Source organism: Hipposideros armiger, unplaced genomic scaffold (genome assembly GCF_001890085.2).
Source record: "Hipposideros armiger isolate ML-2016 unplaced genomic scaffold, ASM189008v1 scaffold_653, whole genome shotgun sequence".
Taxonomy (NCBI): domain Eukaryota; kingdom Metazoa; phylum Chordata; class Mammalia; order Chiroptera; family Hipposideridae; genus Hipposideros; species Hipposideros armiger.
The window spans coordinates 170,217-190,974 of NW_017732003.1; the positions used below are offsets into that span (position 1 = coordinate 170,217).

General features: G+C 38.5%; 1 protein-coding gene across 1 annotated transcript in view; it reads right to left on the reverse strand.

Moving 5' to 3' along the window:
• The window catches only part of LOC109372653 (Down syndrome cell adhesion molecule), a gene marked incomplete at both ends in the record, with an annotated part of 567,322 nt that overhangs the window by 163,122 nt on the left and 383,442 nt on the right, over positions 1-20,758 (reverse strand). Inside the window, 5 exons of the mRNA XM_019626036.1 lie at positions 1,640-1,915; positions 2,665-2,961; positions 6,567-6,842; positions 10,831-11,109; positions 19,719-19,865. Coding sequence (XP_019481581.1) covers positions 1,640-1,915; positions 2,665-2,961; positions 6,567-6,842; positions 10,831-11,109; positions 19,719-19,865 — 1,275 coding nt within the window. The remainder of the gene's footprint in view (positions 1-1,639; positions 1,916-2,664; positions 2,962-6,566; positions 6,843-10,830; positions 11,110-19,718; positions 19,866-20,758) is intronic.

The following is a 20,758-nucleotide window of genomic DNA, read 5'->3' on the forward strand; positions in this document are numbered from 1 at the left end:
ATAAATGATGACTGAAGAAATAAACACAACCACAAAATAAACTTTCATGCAGCTATGACCAGACTGGTTTCCCAAGAATTTCTAATAATTTGAGAAAATTCTTAAGAAATGTAATTATTAGAAAAAAGGTTCAATATTATTTATATGCAGGTGTATCAAATGTATAATACATATTATATAAAATATCACACATAATATGTTACATATTCTGTGTGTGTACGTGTGTGTGTGTGTGTGTGTGTGTGTGTGTGTGTTTATAGGTGTTCCTAAAAAGGTAAAGTAACAGGATTTGTGAGAGAGGAAGTTTAGGAAAGATCACAGAAAACCCATGTAACTTTGTAACCAGGATACTAACAGACAATGATTTATACCTAAGGAGATAACTTGGACAGATCAGGCAGGGAGCTAAGCATGGCAAGGAGCTACGTCCACAAAGTTTTTAATTTTTTTCATAATATATTAGAGCTATTTCTCATCACCTACTTTATGTAGATTATTTACATAATTGAAAATTTTCATTTTATGTTCAGCTGAGGAAACTGAGTTTGGGAATGAAAAAGACAGTTTCGGGCTGGTCGAGTGGCACGTTGGTTAAGAACTGACTTGGGACGCCAGAGGGCCCCGGTTCGGATCCCACATATGAGGGCCAGTGACACTGCCCTCCACAGCTAAGAAGCTGAACAACAGCTCAACCTGGAGCTGGGCTGCTGTGAGTCGCCAGCGAGGGCAGGTGAGTTGCCATGGGCAACTGTGTGTAGCCAGCAGCCAGCGTGAGCGGCCAGCAGCCATCCAGAAGCCGGCGACTGATCTACCTCGCCCAGGAAGAGCGCAATGATGGTGCCAACTTGGGCCAGTGAAGCGACGTCCTCCACAACTAGACTGAAGAACAAAAGGATAGCAACTTGTCTGTTCCCCTTCCCCCAATCCCCCAATAAAAATCTTTAAAAAAAAAAAAAGGAAAAGACAGTTTCCCCTAAGGGTCTGCCACTACAAAGCTATGTGTCCTTGGGTGGGTCTTGTCATTTTATTCATCGTTACTAATAAGGAGACTGGAGTTGAGTTGCATGGTCTCCAAAGTTCATCCTGATGGTTAGATTCCATGACAGTCCATGTCTCGATGCCATGATGTAAAGAATAATTGAAAAGTCAAGAAAATTTTCCATGGGGTCCTTTAATCACATAATTCCCATGTTGCTGCTTTGACCTGCTCATCTACTCAAGATGAGAAGTCTGTTTGAAGTCCTGTCTTTTTCAATTAGATTCCATAAGAACTCACCTTTAGGAGTTTTTAGAAAAAGAAAGATACATACTTTAGAATTATGTATCAGACCATTAGATCATCAAGCCAATGGTGTGGTTCTTTTTTCTATGTTAATATGAACAACTCATGTCCTCTGGAACATCAAGCCAAAAATTTGCACGCAAAGAAAGCTATGTTGACCACAGGTCTTGGGAAAGTGCAGTGGTAAAGAGAACAGAATATCTCATGTACTCTATCATCATTTCTCAGTCTTGATAACTGAGGAATATCACTATCTTATTCTAAATATGCAGATTCTTATATTCTCCCATTGCTAATCATTGGTGCAGTGCAATGGTTAGACTAAACAATGATGAGCTGGGTGGGGAACAGCCTTACCTTTGACTGTCACATGAACACTCTGGCTGGTGGAGAGCTGCGGTTGAACCAGAACATTGCACGTGTACTCTCCCTCGTCAACTTCCTTCTGCACATCCGAAAGTTTTAGAGTTCCATTGTTCTCAAACGCCACTTGGCGGTGGTTAAAAGGAAGCAGGTTAGAGTTCTTATACCATTTGATGGAGTAGTATGGATAGCCAATCACACGACAGTGAATGTATGTGTCCCGTCCTGCTATTGCTGTGATATTTTTCATTGGTCGAATGCTTGCAGGCCCTGGAGAGACACAAAGAAACTCTTGAAAATAATTTAAGGGTACATCTTATGTGAGGAAATGGGTACACTTTTCTTTGAGTTAAAACTGTAGATTATTTTCATGTAATGACATCTTTTTCAACTCAACACATTTCTCTGCATTTGGCATTTTCACTAAAATGTTCTTTTCCTTTCAGTTTCTTCACTTTCAAATGAATTGAATGAGTGTTAAATACTTTCATTATCGACTACTTCTATTAAACATTTTCTATTACTGTAGGATAAAACGCAATTTAGTCAATAAAAATAACTAGTCTGCACTGAACAAGCATGCTCTTTCTGCGAAAACACTGGTAGCAATTCAACTGTTTAACTCTCTCTATAAAAGAGATTATGAAGATGGAGGTTATGCCATGTCGCACCATGAATGTAAGTTAAAATACCATGTCCATGGAAGTTTACCATGAATGTAGTAGAACAGAAGAAGAGGAGGAAGGAAAGAGCATGCAGAGCATAAACCAGCAGACGGAAGATCGAGTGGACACATCTAAGAGTAAAACAGGAGAACAAGCTGACTGAAGAAACCAAAACGCCATTTCCAAGATTATCCCCATCAGTGCCATTCTTGAGTTGGAAGGAAGGGGGAGGCAATGCGAAAGGACTGTTAATCCGTTTGGGCATTCCAAGACCCAGCTCGGTGCATGCAGAAACCTTCTTCTCCACTACAATGGGTTATGTGTGTTTTTTTGAGGAGCTGATTTGACAAGCACCTCTTACGTTTATTCGAGCCTGGTACAAGACGACTCCGGCCGAATTGTTGGCAGTGCAGCGGTAGACGCCCCCATCCCGGACCTGAGAGCTGGAGATGTTCAGGTAGCTGACCACGTTTCCCTCCGACGTGATCATCTGGCTGATGCGGTGACCGCCACCCTTGAGAATGGGGTCGTCGTCCAGGGTCCACGTGATTGTGGGCAGTGGAGTTCCCTTCACGTTGCACATGAGGGAAACCGGTTCTGCGGGACTCACCACCTTTTCACTAAAGGCAGAAATAATTTTGGGAGTTCCATCTGCAGGAAGACAAATTATGGAAGGAAGTGGCACATACAAATAATTAAACAACTTCCAAGTACACGAATTTGTCAGTTGTTTAAAGAAATTACAAGAGATAAAAAAAAATTTTTGCTAAATGTTTACTAACATATTTACCATTTCACATGGTGTTTACTCCTACAGATCCGAGTTTTTATTTTACGTCATTCCTTTCATGCTGAATGAGGTCATTTACCTTTTCTTAATGCGCAGGTCTTCTGGCATCACATTTTTTAGCTTTTTTTTAATTGAAAATGTCTTTAATTTGCCGTAATTTTTAAAGATTATTTTGATAGAAATAGGAGTCTAGATTGACAGGTGTTGTTTTAAATCCTTATCTTTAATTTGCCTTAATTTTAAAGGCTATTTTTGATAGAAATAGAATTCTAGATTGACAGGGCTTGGTTTTATTTTTAATCCTTTTAACATTTTAAAGATGTTGCTCAATTGTCTACTGTCCTCCAAAATACTTGATAAGAAGTCATCCATCATTTGGATTGATATCTCCCTTTGTGTAATATTTTTCCTCTCTCAGAATTATATGGTTTTCTATTTATCTTTGGTTTTCAGCAACTTGACTATGATGTGCTTGCATGTGATTTTCTTTGTATTTATTCTTCTTAGAGTTTGTTGGGTTTCTTGGATCTGTAACATTATTTTTTATACCAAATTCTGAGAAATTGTGCCATTATTTTTAAAAATATTTTTCTTCTACATTTTCTGTTTCCTATTTTTCTGGGCCTCCAATTATATATATATATATATATATATATATATATATATATATATATATATATATATATCAGGACATAGGATAAATATTCCACATGCCACTGAGAGTCTGGTAATTTTCTTTGGAGTCTTCTTTCTCTTTGTACTTCAGATTGGATAATTTATTTTAATATATCTTCAAGTTCACTGATCCTTTCTTCCTTCTCCAATCTTCCATTAGAGCCAATACAGTGAATTTTTTCACTCCTATTGGTTCTTTTTTATAGGTTTCATTTTTCTGCTGGTCTTTCCCATATATTCATTAATTATGCAAAATTTTCCTTTAAATTACTGAACATATTTTAAAAAGGAACTTTAAAGTCTTTGTCTGCTAATTCTAATATCTGGATCCTCCTAGGATCTGTCTCTGTTGCCTACTTTATCTTTTAACTTTCGGTGACACTATCATTTTTTTATTTTTTCCTTTTTTGGGGGAATGTCGTTATTTTTGTGGTATACTTCGATTCTCCTTCACATTTTTACAGTTCAGTCAACCAAGTGTTCCAAAAAAATTTATTTCAAATTTCAGGACTCACTACTGTTATTTCCTCTTTCCTGGAATCTCCACTCACTTCCTTCAATTTGACAGATATTTGACAGTCCAGACTTCTGTCCTTCTATCCCTCAATCCCATAAGTCTCCAGTTTTCTGCTCTCCTTTTTATGTTCTAGTTTATTTTCCCCCTACCCTACAAGGACTGGAGAAGGTCCTCGGGTGAAATGTGCTATCAATGTAGATATTACCTAATCTTCTCCCCATTTTTCAAGGGCCAAATCCTTTCTGCCTAATTTTGGGTGTCTCTTTAGGGTCAGCATATAGTTTTGTTTTTCCCAAAGTTCATAATTATTATGCAATTGCAGGTTAGTCTGATGTATGCTGTCCTATCATTTATAGAGCCTCTTCTCATTCTTTTTTTATTATTCCATTTTTCAGTTATTCTGGCTTGATCTTGAACTTATAATTATTAGATTCCAGTTTCTTTAGACTTCCAGTTCCAGTTTCTTTGGCCTCATAGGAAATACTCCCTGATTCTGCATTATATTCATAGTATTGTGAGGTTTACAATTTATGTTAATCCATAGCTATTTCGGGGGAAATAATAGGAGGTTATATCTGAGGATACTAGTTAGACACCCTTTTAAGGCAGGTATTAGAGATCTATTTGTAATTCCATTTCTCTTCTCTTTTGCTACGTTAGCACTGCCATCTCTCAGAAGAGCAAAAATAAAGTGAAGCTTCTTGTCATGAATGGAAACTGACATGCAGCAAATAAATCCGAGAGTATGCTCAGTGTGCCTCTCTGTCCTCTTTTTTTATTCTAGTGACAGGCTTTTTCAGAGATGAAAGCAGACATTAATTTCCCAGTGAGACCTGAGTGTCTTTGAAATCTTTCTTGCTGTCACTCTCTGATAACCTGAACTCTTTCGACATCATTATGGATTATCAATATGCTCTTTAGGTTTTCTTAGTCACAGGAGATGGTTGCCAAGGTAACTAGGCTTAGAAAGGTAATCTCTCCCTTTTCTACAGAGCATCTAAAAATAATGGCTACGCGAGGACTACAGTGCATCATCATTAACAAACCAGTTCAGCACAAATTGATTACTTTCTGCACTTAATTATTATGTGGAACACAGTGTCGGGCATTTAATATGTGCATCATGCCCTCAGCTAATTTCACTTCTGCTTTAAAAAACTCATTGCCTGGAAGTAAAGGCTTGAATCAAAATAAGAATGTCATTCTAAGCCTGTTTCTTTTTAAAAATTGGCTAAGATTAAAAAAGTAATAATAGTAATATCCTGTTAGCACCAAGATATATTAAACTTATTTCCATATATAAATGGATTTTATTGTCTCTCCCTTTAGGCTACATGAAAGTCTGTAATTATTGTAATCAATGGATAACAGAGAAATTTTAAATTATATATGAAGACACAATTTCCAACAAGACACGCAACTACACAGATAAAAGCTAGTTCAATTATCTGGTGATAAACATGTGTCTCACTTAAATGTTACCTTAATAGCTTCTTTCCCTGGCTGATCAATAAACTCGAAGATGCAAGTAGGCAGTAGACAGTTAAGTTTTTAAAAAACCCCATCAGAACATACTTAAAACCTGTTACTCATATATACCCCAAGGTTATTCTTCAAAAATTCCATTTACCTCAACCTGTGAATATTTTGACCCAACCGAGGACAACGCTACAAATCAGATGTCATCTTTTCACTTCACCAAGAACAATATTGAAAATATTGCCCTGTATTTTGCCTCTAAAATTGTGCTTCTCAATGGGGGTTTTTATGCCCCACAGGGGACATTTGGCAATGTCTGGAGACATTTTTGGTTGTCAGAATTTGTAGGAAGGTGCTACTAGCATCTATTGGATAGAGGCCAGAGATGTTGCTAAGTGCCCTGCAATACAGAAAACAGCCCTCCAGATGGCGCATTACTGAGATACCCTGGCCTAGAGGGTAGTGAATTGCCAACCAAAACATAAGTTTCACGTTTCAGATGTCTATGTCCTGACAAGCATCTTTAAGCATGTGAGTGGGCAACATGTATGTTACTTAACTGTACGTTACATTACATTACTCATGTTACTTCTGCCATATACAATTTTCATTTCATCAGAGCCTAGTCTTTCCTTTGCCGGATTTATCTCGAAAAATTAGGTAGAGTGATTAGCTGGCCTGACAGACAGAAATCTGAAAGCCGGGAGTCAGCAGCACTGCTCCCCCTTATGCTTCTGTTTGCGTGCTGCGGGTTTGGGTTCTCTTTCAGCCGAACCCTATAACAGGCCCACTGACCTTCGAGGACCACCTGCACATAGTCTTGAGCAGACAGCTTATCCTTGCGCACAAAGCACTGGTACGCGCCCCCGTCACTTTTGACCATGTGATCCATTATAAGGTTTTCGTGGTTCATCCCTGTGATCCTCACATTTTTTCCAGGGTTGAGGATTTCACCGTTTCGGTACCAGGACAGTTCCTGGTCCTCACTTCCTGTCACGCTGCAGGACAAGGAAACCTGGCTACCCACGCTGCTTTTAACTTTCCTGGGGCTGATGGTAGCTTTCAGTGGCTCTGGAGATTTGGGTGAGAGAAAAGAGAAGGTAAACACATCATAGATGTAGGTATCATTTTAACAGCGTGCTGGGCTTTTGACAAGGCAAACGCATCATTGAACGCATGCTCCGCAAGTTCCCTCTCGGGATTATTTCAGGGCGCTCCATTTTGTTTGGGAGTACCCTCTTTGCTATTTGTTTGTTTCTGGCCTTCCTTCTCTTTGTAGCAAATAGACTAACGTTGGTCAAATTGCTTTCTCGTTGAGTATACATGAGTATTAACCCACTGACAATAAGAAATGTGGTATGTTAGTTACCAGTAAGGACAGAAATACCTGAATATTTAAACCCAATTTGCCTTGTCTCAAGGTAGCACTGGTGGGTTTACACTGGGTCATTCTCACACACACACATATACTCACTCATCCCTTATGTGGCTTAACCATTGCCAATAACACACAGCTGTAAGAAAACATGTTCACATTAAATTTGTGACCATAAACAGGGTTTGTTTGTTTGTTTGTTTGTTTGTTTGTTTTCCTTTAAAATGAGTCTCACTGGTTTGGAAAGGGTTGGAACTCTGATCCTTGACTTCCTACATTTTCATTCAACAAACTCAATTCATTCAAGGTAGCGAGCATTTATTGAACATCTATATGCCAATGATGGGGTTAAATTCATAGGGAAGACAATGATGAGTGACATTTTTGGTACAACTAGCAGGTGCAGTAAAGTGGCCAAACAAACATCTTTTGTATGTTAAGTCAGTCTTCCCATAGTCCTGCAAGTTTTGTGCTACCATTTTACAGAAGAGGAAATGGTTATTCAGAGAGATCAATTAACTTAACCAAATCCACTCAAAAGGTAAATGGCAAAAAAAACAAAAACAAACAAACAACAACAGTTTTTTACCCTGCTTCTTTCTTTTTTTTTTTAGTTTTTTTATTGGGGAATTGGGGGAAGGGGAACAGACAAGTTGCTGTCGTTTTGTCCTTCAGTCTAGTTGTGGAGGATGTTGCTTCATTGGCCCAAGTTGGCACCATCATTGCGCTCTTCCCAGATGAGGCAGATCAGTCACCGGCTTCTGCACGGCCGCTCACTGCGGCTGCTGACCGCTCACGCTGGCTGCTGGCTACACACGGTAGCCCATGGCAACCCACTGCCACAGGGGCTGCAGCCTACGCTGTCGCCGGCGACTCATGGCAGCCCAGCTCCAGGTTGAGCTGTTGTTCAGCATCTTAGCTGTAGAGGGCAGTGTCACTGGCCCTCATGTGTGGGATCCGAACCAGGGCCCTCTGGCGTCCCAAGCCAGCTCTTAACCATCGCGCCACTCGGCCGGCCCTACCCTGCTTATTTCTGATAGCTCTTGTCACCACACTTGGTGACTTGGTTCTAAGAACTTCAGTCTTCTAGGTGGATAAGGCAAACATGAGAATGAACATAATACCCAAAAAGCATGTTAGAGACATTTGTATGTGTGTGTGTAGGGTCAATAGAAAGTCCTCAGATATCAAGGATGGATAGAACTGAGGCCAGAGGGCACTGCAGAGACTGGGGACTGTGTAGATTAGAGCAGGATGCACAACCCTACCTCAGGAAGACTTTCTCACCAGTTTGGATGCAGTACAGCATCGCTGAAGGGGCATAATGTGAGAAAAATTACAAAGGCAGTCTGGGACAAGATTGCAATGAGACTCTAGATTTTGGAATTAAATCAGAGGGAACTAAAGAAAGCTTTCTACAATTTTTAGCAAGTGAGTGCTATAGCCAAACACATTTTTCAAAGTATTGATTGACCATATTGTTTTGGACAAATGAGAGCAGAGAAATCGGTCAGGAAAGGCATTGCAAATGTGTAGTTGAGGCGCAACTAAGACTCAGTCTAAGACAGGGCAGAGGTGGAGCGCGCAGTCAAGGAACACTGAGATACCATCTCTAGGACTTGGAAAGATTTGCATGTAGAAAGGAAAGGCTTACAGATGATCCAGGATTTAAAGTTTGCATTTGGAGGTTTGTGGGGGGAAGGTGTCTTGAATAAGGACAGCCATTTATGAGGCAAGATGGTTCCATGTGTGATACTGTTCTTTGGCAGTACCAGCTAAACAGCGAATATAAAATTGGGAGACATTCTCCTTTGAAAGGAAGCTGAGTCTATACATAACAGGTTCAGGGCTATTTTCAGAGGGGAGGGATTTGAAGCCATAAGAATAAAAGATAGCATCAGAGGAAAAGAGATTGAAGAGAAGAGAGCTCTGATCCAGAACTCAAGAGAATGCTTTTTATCTAGAGAAGAGAGAAAAAACAAAGGAGCAGTCTGAAGGGGGGATGGGAACATTCGATAAGCATTTGAGAACTTATCCAAATGTGGCAGAAGACTACAAAGATGAAAAGCTACTGTCAGAATTGAAACTTTTCCACAAATAGCTTTTACAATGTAGATAGTGATAAATGCCTTTACAGAGAGAGCAAGAAAATATGCTGAACTGATGAGTAGAAGATAGGACGGGGACAGGGAATGTCTCTGGGGATGGGGCATGTCATTAAGTTAGAAAGATGGAAAGTTTCAGACACTCGAGTATTTGAAAACCATCTTCCATGTGGAGAAGCAATCTGACTTGCAATCAGAAAAGGAATGGGTTTGTACAGGGAATAGGAGGAAATTAGATCTGGCAGGTGTAGATTTGTTTGAAGCAAAACTATGGGAAAAATGAGTAGGCAGGCTCACTTGAGATGCTTTCTATACTATCTTAAGATATCAACTTGATTCAGCAGAAAGTGGGGAGCCATGAAAGGTGTCTTAACACAGAGAAGATTTGAGCCTGTAGGATAAATTCTTATCAGCTGTTCAGTGCTGCATTATTTCATGTACAAGGTTCTTCAGCTATAGAACTACAACCATGCAGGCACTATCTTCCATTTCTTTCTAACCCCAGTCCAAGCAAGTTTGAGTGATATTTGCAGGACTCACCCTGGGCAGCTGGTTTCAGGAAGTCACTGGGATATTTGCTTTAAATATGTTCTCTTGGGCTGGTATCATGCCAAAGCAGTCTACACTCAGGGTGACACTGAAGAGGCAGTTCCATAAACAGGCATGGGCTGGGGAAAAGCCAGGGTAAGGAAATAGCCCCCTTTTCAGAGTCAGAGACTCAATTTGTTCAGTCAGGTCATCAAAAAATATATAGGTATATATAATATTTATAGATAAATATATATTAAATATTATATATATTAAATATTTTATATATATAAAAGAACAGCATATTGGCAAGTCAGAGCCATCTATTTTGGCCAAAGTTCTGCCACTCAATTCTGCCCATGTGATCTTGAGCATCTCACTTTGATTTGGCTTCTGCATGAGTACAAAGAGGGTGTTTGACTAGATGAGCACGCGCCCCCTGCGATCACATCCCTCCTACCTCTGAGTCTGTCCTCAGCATCCTTCCTCACACATTCCTCAAGACAGTCACCACAAATCACCTGGGGATGAAATACTTCCACCACACTTGGATTGAATGATCTAGAATATTGAGTCCAAGTCCAATATATGAAGAACTACAACCCTCGATTTCTGCTGATTACAGCCCCGTTTCGGAATTTAAAGTAGCACCTGGAAACACGCCAAGCACACCCACTTTGATCTGATTGTGTGTGACAGCACAATCCTGACCCTTGTCCTCCGTCAGTATTCAGACAGGCTGGCCATTCTGAATTCACAGCTAGTTGATATTCTCAGAAGTGTATCCTGTGGCCTCACGGAAATCTTGGAGGTTTGGGTATGGGGATCAGACAGACCTGAATTCAATCCTAAGCCCCAAACTCTCCAGCTGTGTAACCTTTAGCAAGTTGAGCATTAATTTCCTCATCAGCAAATTGGGGCTGATGTTGATTTCGGCAGGACTGTTGTGACAGTCAGTGGAATGCGACAGAGAAAGCCCAGAGGTCAGCTTGTGACAAGAACTCCATCAGTGGCAGCCAACATCACCATTGCAAGTTACCGTCCAACTTACGTTTCACGTACAGGCGGCCTATCACCTTAGCAGTTCCGTATCTGTTGGATACTTCACACACATAGCTGCCTGAGTCTGAGGGACGAGTGTTCTCAATGAGCAGCCCCGTCACAGTCTTCTGGAACCTTCCAGAAAGTTCCAGGGGCATGTTGTCTTTCAGCCAGCGGTAATCTGGCTCAGGATGCCCAAGCGCTTTGCAAGGCAGCTCCACACGCTGTCCTGCCATGGCTTTGCGATGATCAAACCCATCCAGTATGGATGGGGCTGAATTCGCTGGGTCTGTGGAAGAAAGAAAAACTCTGGTAGAGTGAAGGGGGGAACTGAAATGGTCATTTAGAAGCATAGGGCCTCGTGTACAGCAAAAATTCTGTATGTCATACCAACCATTGATACAGATCTTTAGAGTTTTGCATATGAACAGAAAAGTCTTACTTGTATAAAGTTCTTCTCAGAATTTTAAAAAAGATTTTGCATTCCATTCCCTACTAAATAACTAAAAACACCAGAATCAGCACTCTTCAGAGAAGAGCTGGGCCAAGAAAGGGGTTGTGTTACAGCAAGGCAACGTTCAACTTCCCCTTTCAAAGGAGCAGCAGTGGCAGAAATAGTTGTTTAACATCAGTAAACTTCACGTCACAAAAAAGAGTTTATCACATAGTTATGAAATATGACCATTATATTTAGTTCATATATTTAGTTCACAGATATTATTTGAGCTCCAAGTCTGGAACCCACAGAGTTTGCAATGGTGACACAGTGGTGAACAAGGCAGACAAGAACCCCCTCATGGAGCTTGCATTCCAGCTGGGAGGGTGTGTTTGGGGCAGCGGGCAACGTGTAAGTAAACAAATGCAGGTAATCTAGCTTGTAGCAAGTTCAGAGAAGAAAATGAAAGCGGATGACAATAGGTGAGTAAGATGGAGTGAGGGGGCTTGAGGACTGTTCTTCATGGACAATCTCTCTGAGATGATATCTTAAGTGACATGAAGGAATGAAGACAATCAAGGTATGGCAAATATCTAATAGTTAAAACAAGAAAGAAAGAAACTTCTAGATCATCAATTATGACATGGCCCTGTTTTTAAAAAGCTACAAACAGTGTATGATTAGCCAGTTCTTCCAAATGATGTTTGGCCTATATTATATGAGGTGTGATCAAACAATAGGGTGAATGTTTAAATGAAAACTAAGATTTATTACAGTAAAAGACGCATTGTAATTAATCCCCCTCAATATACTCTCCCTTGCTTCAAACACACTTATCCCATTGTTCTTGCCACTTCCTGAAGCAGTTCTGGAAGTCCTCTTTCGTGAGTGTCTTTAGTTGCGCTGTCGTGGCTGCCTCGATGTCCTGAATCATCTTTACTTTGGGAAAGAGCCAGAAGTCACAGGGTGCCAGGTCCACTGAGTAAGGTGGATGAGGACACACTGTAATATTTTTATTGGACAGAAATTGCCATACACCAGAAGCGATGTGTGACACAGAGCATTGTCATAATGGAGGATGATTTATAGCCAACTTTAAAATACACCTTCTCTCAATCGTAGCTCACACCTGGCTCACTGCACCAAACAAGTTGAAACTTGTCACACACTGTTACTAAGGTTCAAAGCGCCACTTCCTATAATGAAGATCCCTGCCTTTCTGTTGGATGGAACTCGGCAGCAGCATTCACCATTTTTTTGTTTTGTTTTGTTTTGTTTTGATCACAACAGAAAGTCTCCCTGTTACACATCACTTCTGGTACATGGCAATTTCTGTCAAATAAAAACATGACGGTGTGTCCTCATCCATCTTATTCACCGGATCTAGCACTGTGCAAATCTGGTTCTTCCTCAAAGTCAAAATGACCGTGAAAGGTAAATGTTTTGAATCGATTCAGGACATCGAGGCAGCCAAGACACTGCAACTAAAGACACTCACAAAAGAGGACTTCCAGGACTGCTTCAAAAAGTGGCAAGAACAATGGGATATATGTGTCCAAAGCGAGGGGGAGTATCTTGAGGGAGATTAATGGCAATGTGTGTTTTGCTGTAATATATATATATTTTTTTAAATTTAAATAACCACCATACTTTTTGATCATACCTCATATTTTTGAGCCAAGTAAGAACAGGATAAAAGTTTTCAGAGGCAGAGGACATCTCCCAGTTCAATGTCCAAGCCTGCTCAGAGAAAGTGATATTCTCAGAGATTTCCATAAAGAATGTAAAATCGAGATGCCCAACTAGATTTTAAAAATAGAACTTAACGACCTTTCCTTGTCCTCTCTTCTAATTCTTCCTGTTCAGAACCGCAGGAGTGGCCACACTGGTTTCCACAAGCACACAGATGTGGGCTCCTGAACCTGGAAACTTCTCATCTTTGCCTTACTCAGGAAAGCGCTATGGCTGTTTTCATCCACTTGTAGTAAACCTAAAAGTAAAGTAGTGGATATCCTCTCTCTTATCCAATAAGAACTATCTGGAAAGATCTCTTTAAAATGCAGTGATTCTGTAGTCAGCCACTGGGGGTAGTCAGCAGGCATGGGTGAAGAGAGGGTGAAACGATTGAGCTGGGACGTCTCCGGCTGTGGCTTTCCACTGCAGTCAGAGAGACAAAGTCCTCAACAAACTGCAGCTCTTCTCACGTCTCCAGTGTCTCCTGAGAACAGTGGGCATGTTATCATGGGATATGATGAGGGGACCTACATCGTTTCCTAAGGAATTCGTGAGCAGGTTTCCAGGACTCTTCTGAAGTTCCAACATTCATTAACTGAAGGATTCTGTATTCTAGAATTATATTCACACACGTGATACACTGTGGGGCTCCAGAGGATGAGATACATAGAAAGCCCACAATACCAGGTACAGAGTCCTTGCCTGCAAAGACCAGATTGCTTCATTCCACCTCCTGAAGGAAATTACAGACAAACTTCACCAAGTGTTGCTTTCAAGAACAAGTTACTTTTCTTAGGGACTAACTACTTATAAAATCTGTCATTTTGCTTAGAGAAGGAGGTAGGGTTAGGGTAGGAGAAGACAGTGAGTTTCCTTATATAACCACCATGCCAATATCACACAATAGTACTAATAACCTCTTGGTATCATCTATTGGGTTGTCGGAAAAGTCATGACACATTTTTGCAATGAAAAACATGGAAAAAATATGTCATGACTTTTCCAACATCCCAATCTTATGTACTTCATATTAATTTTTTCCTGGTGAGCTAAAAAAAAGGCCTATTATTACTAGTAATATTATTATTTACAATTGAGCTAATGAAATCAGGATTTTCTACAGCTGACATTTTGTTCCTGTCTCCTGAGTCTCTGTAATCCAGAGCAGATCCTCCTTTTGTTTTCTCTCCTATCTTTGACTGTTGAAGAAACCAAGGGAGTTGTCTTATAGGAATTCCCACATTCTGAGTTTGTTTCTTTACAGTGTCATTTAACTTGTTCCTCTTTTGCCATTTTTCTTATAAACTGAAATTTAGTTCTAAAGGACTGATTAGATCAGGTTTGACCTTTTTTCTTTCTCTTTGCATCCATATAATGTGTGGCTTTCCCACACTTAGTGGTATTCAGTCGATCAGCAAGTTCATGTGATACTGTTTGTCTTAATTGGTTATTTTATTAAGGGTTGCAAAAGGCAATTTTCTAATTTTCTTCTTTCCTTCACATTTAGTAGATGTAAATATTCTACATATAAGAACTTAGCTTCCTTGGATATCTTGAAATACAGTAGCGTAGGAAACAAGGAGAATTTTTAGTTGGTGCCCTAGTTGCTACTATGTATACCAATAAAATTCTTACTATTGCTTTTGTTATTATTAAATCTATATGTAAGTATATATTGTATGTACATATACATATATATGTATATGGGTGTGTGTGTGTGTGTAGAAACGTAATGAGCTCAAGAGTTTTAAAAATATGTATACATCACGCAAATGCAATCATTTTTTTAATACAAGTCCACATAACTAGATTGTTAAACTTATGTAATTTTACTAACCACTGTCACCCAATAAATTTAATTTTAAAAAAAGGCACAAGGCCATAAGTGCCAACTCTTAGCACCAGGGAGACTTAAAATTCATAATAATAGAAGGTGAATGACATTGCAATCATTGTTTTTGATACTCAATTCATCACACTTTTGACCAATGAGAGTCTTTTCAGAAGTTGGCTCCTGTATCATTTTGAGGAGGTTCTATGACTGTTTCAGGCTCATCTGGAGCCATGATCCCTTTTAGTGGGAATGCTGTTGAAAGGCGACTGTAATCTAGGTGTTAGGTCGCTTGTTGCTATGGGTTGCCCATTGCTTCTGGGCCTTTTCAGTGGAAATACCTTGGAAAAACACATTAAAAAAATAAACAAAAAAACAAGTGTGTACTGGTAGTTTGAATTAGAGGATGACATTTCAAGGACTGTACTTTGAGGTTTTGATTTTAAGCTTTTTTCTTACACTGGAAGTCTTGATCCCAAATAAAAATAGCATAAACATCATTATTTTCCCCTTTCTTATTGCTCTCCCACTATAAATGTAAATAAATATCATCTTCAAAAATGATGCTGACAATATTTTTACAAGTGAATATTTTTTCAAGAAATAATTCTAATAATATTTTTTAAAATAAGGCTTCCAAATGAATTTTAAGAATTTATTTTAAGCTTTGCTTGCTGTTAGAACATATTTGTCATAGACACACAATCACAGTTATATCTTAAAGTTACCTGAAATAATCATTTCCTAAGTTTGGTTATCTCAACAACTTGATATGCATTTAGATTCATTTGCTTCAGCATATTTTCCATTTTTAGCATTAATTTTTTAATTTAAAAATGTAAAATATAAATCATATATGAAACCATGTAACAAGATATATTCAAGTGAGCCTTATTTACGTCCATGTCCCCTGTACTTTTACCCCTAGAAGCAAACAATTTTATTAGTTTTTAGTTTACCCTTCCAATATTGCTTTCACGATTATAAATAGATCCACACATATATTCCTCTATGTTACTTACATAAAAGACAGTATACTCTATATACTGCCCTCCACCTTCTTTTTTTTACTTAAGAATATATCCTGGAGACTGATTACTCCACTTCAATAATAGAGATTGTCTACATTCCTTTTTTGTGCCTGTACATTACTCCATTCAGTGTCTGCACCAGAATTCATGTAATTATCCCCTATTGATGGATATTGGGATTGCTTCCAAGATTTTGCTAGTATAAGAAATAATTTGATTTGTAACATTGTGCATAAGGCATTCTCTTGTCACTCTATCATTGGGAGAGTTTCCTAGATTACTTGCTCATAGAATAAATTTACATGAAATTTTACCAAATATTGATAAATTATCCAACATGGGAGTTGTATCATTTTGAAGCCCCAGAAAGTCTAATCAAGAAGGGGAAGGGAGGGGGAGGACAAAAAAATCACCAAAGTTAGGAATGCAAAAAAGATATCACTACACCCTAGTAATGCAAGATCATCTGAACCAATCTAAAATCCTGGTGACATGCCGCTCAGCATTAGTCCCTGGAAGGCAGTTCCAGTTCTAGTTTTCCCTTATTGTTAGAGTATACTCCTTGGACATTTCAACCCAAAGCATGGGGTGTTTATCATGCTCTACTCTGATGGGACCTAGACTAAAATATTTACCCACCTGACACTACTAAGCTTTCAAAAGAGTGTCTCACTGTCTCAGGCTGTCATCTGTCTCTCCTAGGGTTTCCCCTATAGGAAAAGCAGCCCTCAATGTCAGACTCATTTCCTGCTGCCATCTTCTTCTGGATTTTGACCCATTTTTCCCATTTTCCCATTAGCGCCTAACAACTTCAAGCAGGTTTTTATTTTTTACACTTTTAAACAGCCTTTCTCATTGTCCTCAAAGGGAAATTATATATATATATACATATATATATATATATATATACATATATATATATATATATATTCATTCAAATAACCTGTCCTACTATAGAAATCACCACAATGTTTTTTTAATTATGCCACTTTGTTTTATGAGTTTTTAAAAGGAGAAAATGTGTTTATTATTACTTTTACTGGGTTTTTTTTCTGTTTTCTCTTTATTAATCTCTTTACATTTTTCCCTTAGAAATAACTTGAATGTATTTCCTGGGTGCTCAGATGATTTTTTCTTAATATTTACAGTTTATAAGTTTCCTTCGGAATAAGTTGCATGACTAGCCTGGAGCACCAGTGTACCGATTCAATATGTAGTAACTCTGTATTCTTCAATTACAGAAAGTGTTCTCAAATTATTGTTTTAAATATATATTCTGACCTACTGTTTGGTTTTCTTCTTAAGAGACTCTAATTATACATGTGTTTTATCATCTTTGTCTGTCATCTACATATTTTCCCACTAGTCCCTTTTACCTCTAGTTGTTTAATTTTCTGCCCATGTTTACTTACTGGTCTTTATTTTCCACATTATGCTTTCTGTTGTGTCTATTCTCTGATGTGCTCCTCCTAATTTAATTTGAATTTTACAACTTTTCATTTTTTCCAATTCTTTCCCAAATTCTGCCATATATTGTTTCACAGGTTCATGTTGTTCAGCCATCTTAAACATGAACTCTTTTATTTCTGACTTATGCTGCCCTTTCAGTGTTAAATCATTTTCAAATAACAAATTACAGTTTTCATATGATTTGTGTACAATTTTTTAAATTACTTTTAATTGTCAAAACATTATTTGATTCATTTTCATCTTTCTTTGTGTAATAAAGCTGTGGGAGGTTAAATCTTTTTTTCCTTTTGCTCCATTAAAATGAGATTCCATTCTTAGTTAATTAGCAGACGCTTCTTTCATGAAAGGATGACATAAGTAAGCTTTGTCAGCATTTTCCCTTGCTATCACCACTAGCCCAGTTCTGAGTTATACCTGCTTTGGGATGATTTCCACCTTCATTAATGATTTCCTAAATCACTTGCTTTCTAAGGTAGTACTCTCACCTTTTCATGCCATATTTTTCTTTCATAACATTGTTTAGGTTGGAATTTCTTTAGGGTCCCCATGCTCCCTGAGCCTTCTCTTCCTGTTACTCTTAGTATTCCACTCTGGCTTAATTTGATTTCTAAACCCAGCAGTTTCGCTCAGGGTGAGCATCTGTCCTCCTGGGAGGAGTATTTGCTGAATACCTCTGATACCTCTGAGGACTTAGGACACCAATGAGCTGTGTGATCATTATTGATTACTCTGTGGCTCTTTGCTCTCATCTTCAACTCAGAGCTCCTACAGGTCTAAGTGGTGTGAATATTCTTAGATACATTTGCCCAGGTTCAACTGAAAGGACCGTCTTCCACTTTTGGAGATGAGCATTTGTTGATGATTTTGCAGTTCTGTGACTATATAGTAGTCCCAATTGGTCTTTTCACCATCTATTGCTTCTGAACCACTGCTGCTATTTCATGCTTGGTCCTATTATGTCAGCAGCCTGTCCACTCCCACCATATGCAGGAGTTTCTGGGGATTCCCATCACCTAGTTTTGTTGAAAGTGTCATCCATGTGCTTTTTCTTTTATCATCCTATTTGGTCTGTTTTAATTTTAAGAGGAGTTTGGGATCATTAAAAATGCTACTATTAACATACCCGCACCATGACCATGTGTACACCATGTGTACATTTTTTAAATAAATATAAATCCAATTTAAAATAAAAGTCATTTATCTTTTCCTTCAAAGCATAGAATTTTAGAGTAGCAGTCTGCATTCACTGTTTGTGTTCTCACCTTTTAGCAGTAGCAATTTTCTTTAACAGAAGCCATAAACCATAACTATAATAAGGGTGAAAGTAACAGTTGCCATGAAAAAGAACAGGTAAGAAAAAATATTTTCAAGTTCAGAGGAGAAATCACTTAATTCTGATATCTTATTGTGATATAGTTTTGATATATTAATTCTGATATCACCTTGAACCACAGGTGGGCTTTGGTTATTTTGAGGATGTGAGTGGGAAAGAGGAATCCAAATAGGGCATCACCAAGGACAGTCGGTAGGCATTCAGGTGATAATGGCTTTAGTTACCCCCACGTGTAACAACTTTCCATCACGTCTCCCTCACAAAACATCACTACAAACAAAATTAAGATATTTATTGCATGGAGCAATTTTATGCTCCAAAGGGCAGAGGTCCAATATTTTGCATTTGATTTTCTTATTCTGAGATGGACTTTCCCACTTTTAGAGTGCTCCATGATGTGCTAATGCATCACTGCATGCTTATTTGTTTGACAGATGGGCCAATAACAAGCCAATTTTGAAGATTATGCAAAAGGTTGATCTTTTCTCAAAGAATAAATCCCGTGAAAGAAGGCACAACACAGACATATTTATGAGAGTGGAATCATCTGTTCTCAGATTCCCTTCACTTGGGAATAATCTTGCATGGGGGTGAAAGGGTGTGACTATCCCTTTTACTTTAGATACAGGTAATTTTCTCAACATTGTAGACATAATATGTGGAACAAGAGGTGTGTTCCACAGGACCCTGCTCTTCTCCCTCAGTTTTGCTTGGTGGGAGGCATCATGGTGATGGTTGGCACTCTCAGTGACAGATCATTAAAAAATGTAGGGCAAAGAGGTGTGGTTTCCAAATAGAAATCATATTGGGCCAAAGGAATTTGGAATTTTACAAAATGTTCTGTGATTTCACTTGTAACATCTATATTTCTATTGTATTTCATTGTGTTGGTATTGGTTTAAAAAAAAAAAAACACCTTAAACTGCTAAACTATTTTGGGAAAATAAACCCCCAAAACTGAAAGCTTCATTTTAGTCATGGATTCCACGCCTTTTGTTGAGCCCTCTCAGGACACTGATGAAGGACAGCAGAAACAATAAGCACAGTGTTGCTGAGTGTTTACCTGATACAAAAAGTCTGGCACTGTTGCTCTGCCTCGTCTCCCCAGTGTATCTGTGTCGCGTGATACAGCGGTAGTTATACAATCCATCTTCATTCTGTACATCTTTAATATACAAGGCTCCCGTGGATGTGATGAGAAATCTAGATCCTGAAATAAAGGGAAATGATCACCCAGTTAAAACAGAACCAAAGCAACCCGGTCACATGAAGTCCCTGAATAGGTTTTTTTTCACCTGAAAAAACCTCACGCAAAGACTAATCATAGGGGTGTGTGTTACTTTAAAGGCCCAAGCTCCTTTCAGTTTTCAGCCAGCCAAAATCAGAAGTTTTCTGTAAGGATATTATACCATAAATATATACTTAGAAAATGTAAGGTCATCAATTACTTTTTTTGGTCTAGGTCATGTATTTATCATAGGGCAACAGAGTTGACATAAAATTAGTAGGTAACAAATTTAGCAGGTTTTCTTTGATCATCGTTTAGAATGTGACAAATTAAGGGAGTATTAAATTTTTTTTGTAAATTTTTACGTTGTGTATGTGTAAACGTTTGCCTCAGGTTGAGGTATTTCAATAAATGCACAAAAATAAAGCAATAAAATAATCCATAAACTTGCCCAGAAAAGACTAATTTTCTCACAATAAGAAATACTTATCGCCACATTCTAAGGAAAGATGAATTCCTCTTACATTCAGTGTTTTAGAGTACTCTGCTATTTCTTAATTTCTATTCAAATAATGAACAATAACTATCTTCACCTTAGGGACAAAAATGCCATAGTCTGTCATCCCGCCTTCATATCAGTGCAGGGTAGAGTGTACTCTGTGTGACCTGTGATTTCTGCCTATACATCTCTGGCTGTACAGAAATGGCCAACATTTAGAGATTGAATATCAGTTTTGCATTAAGAAGGATGAATATGGTCTTTTCCTTTGAAAATGTAAATATATGCAATTCGCTGTTCAATTATAATTTGATAATAAACCAAAAAAGGCAAAAGAATAAACCCCAAAGTGAGCTGTTGCACCTACATGGTGGGT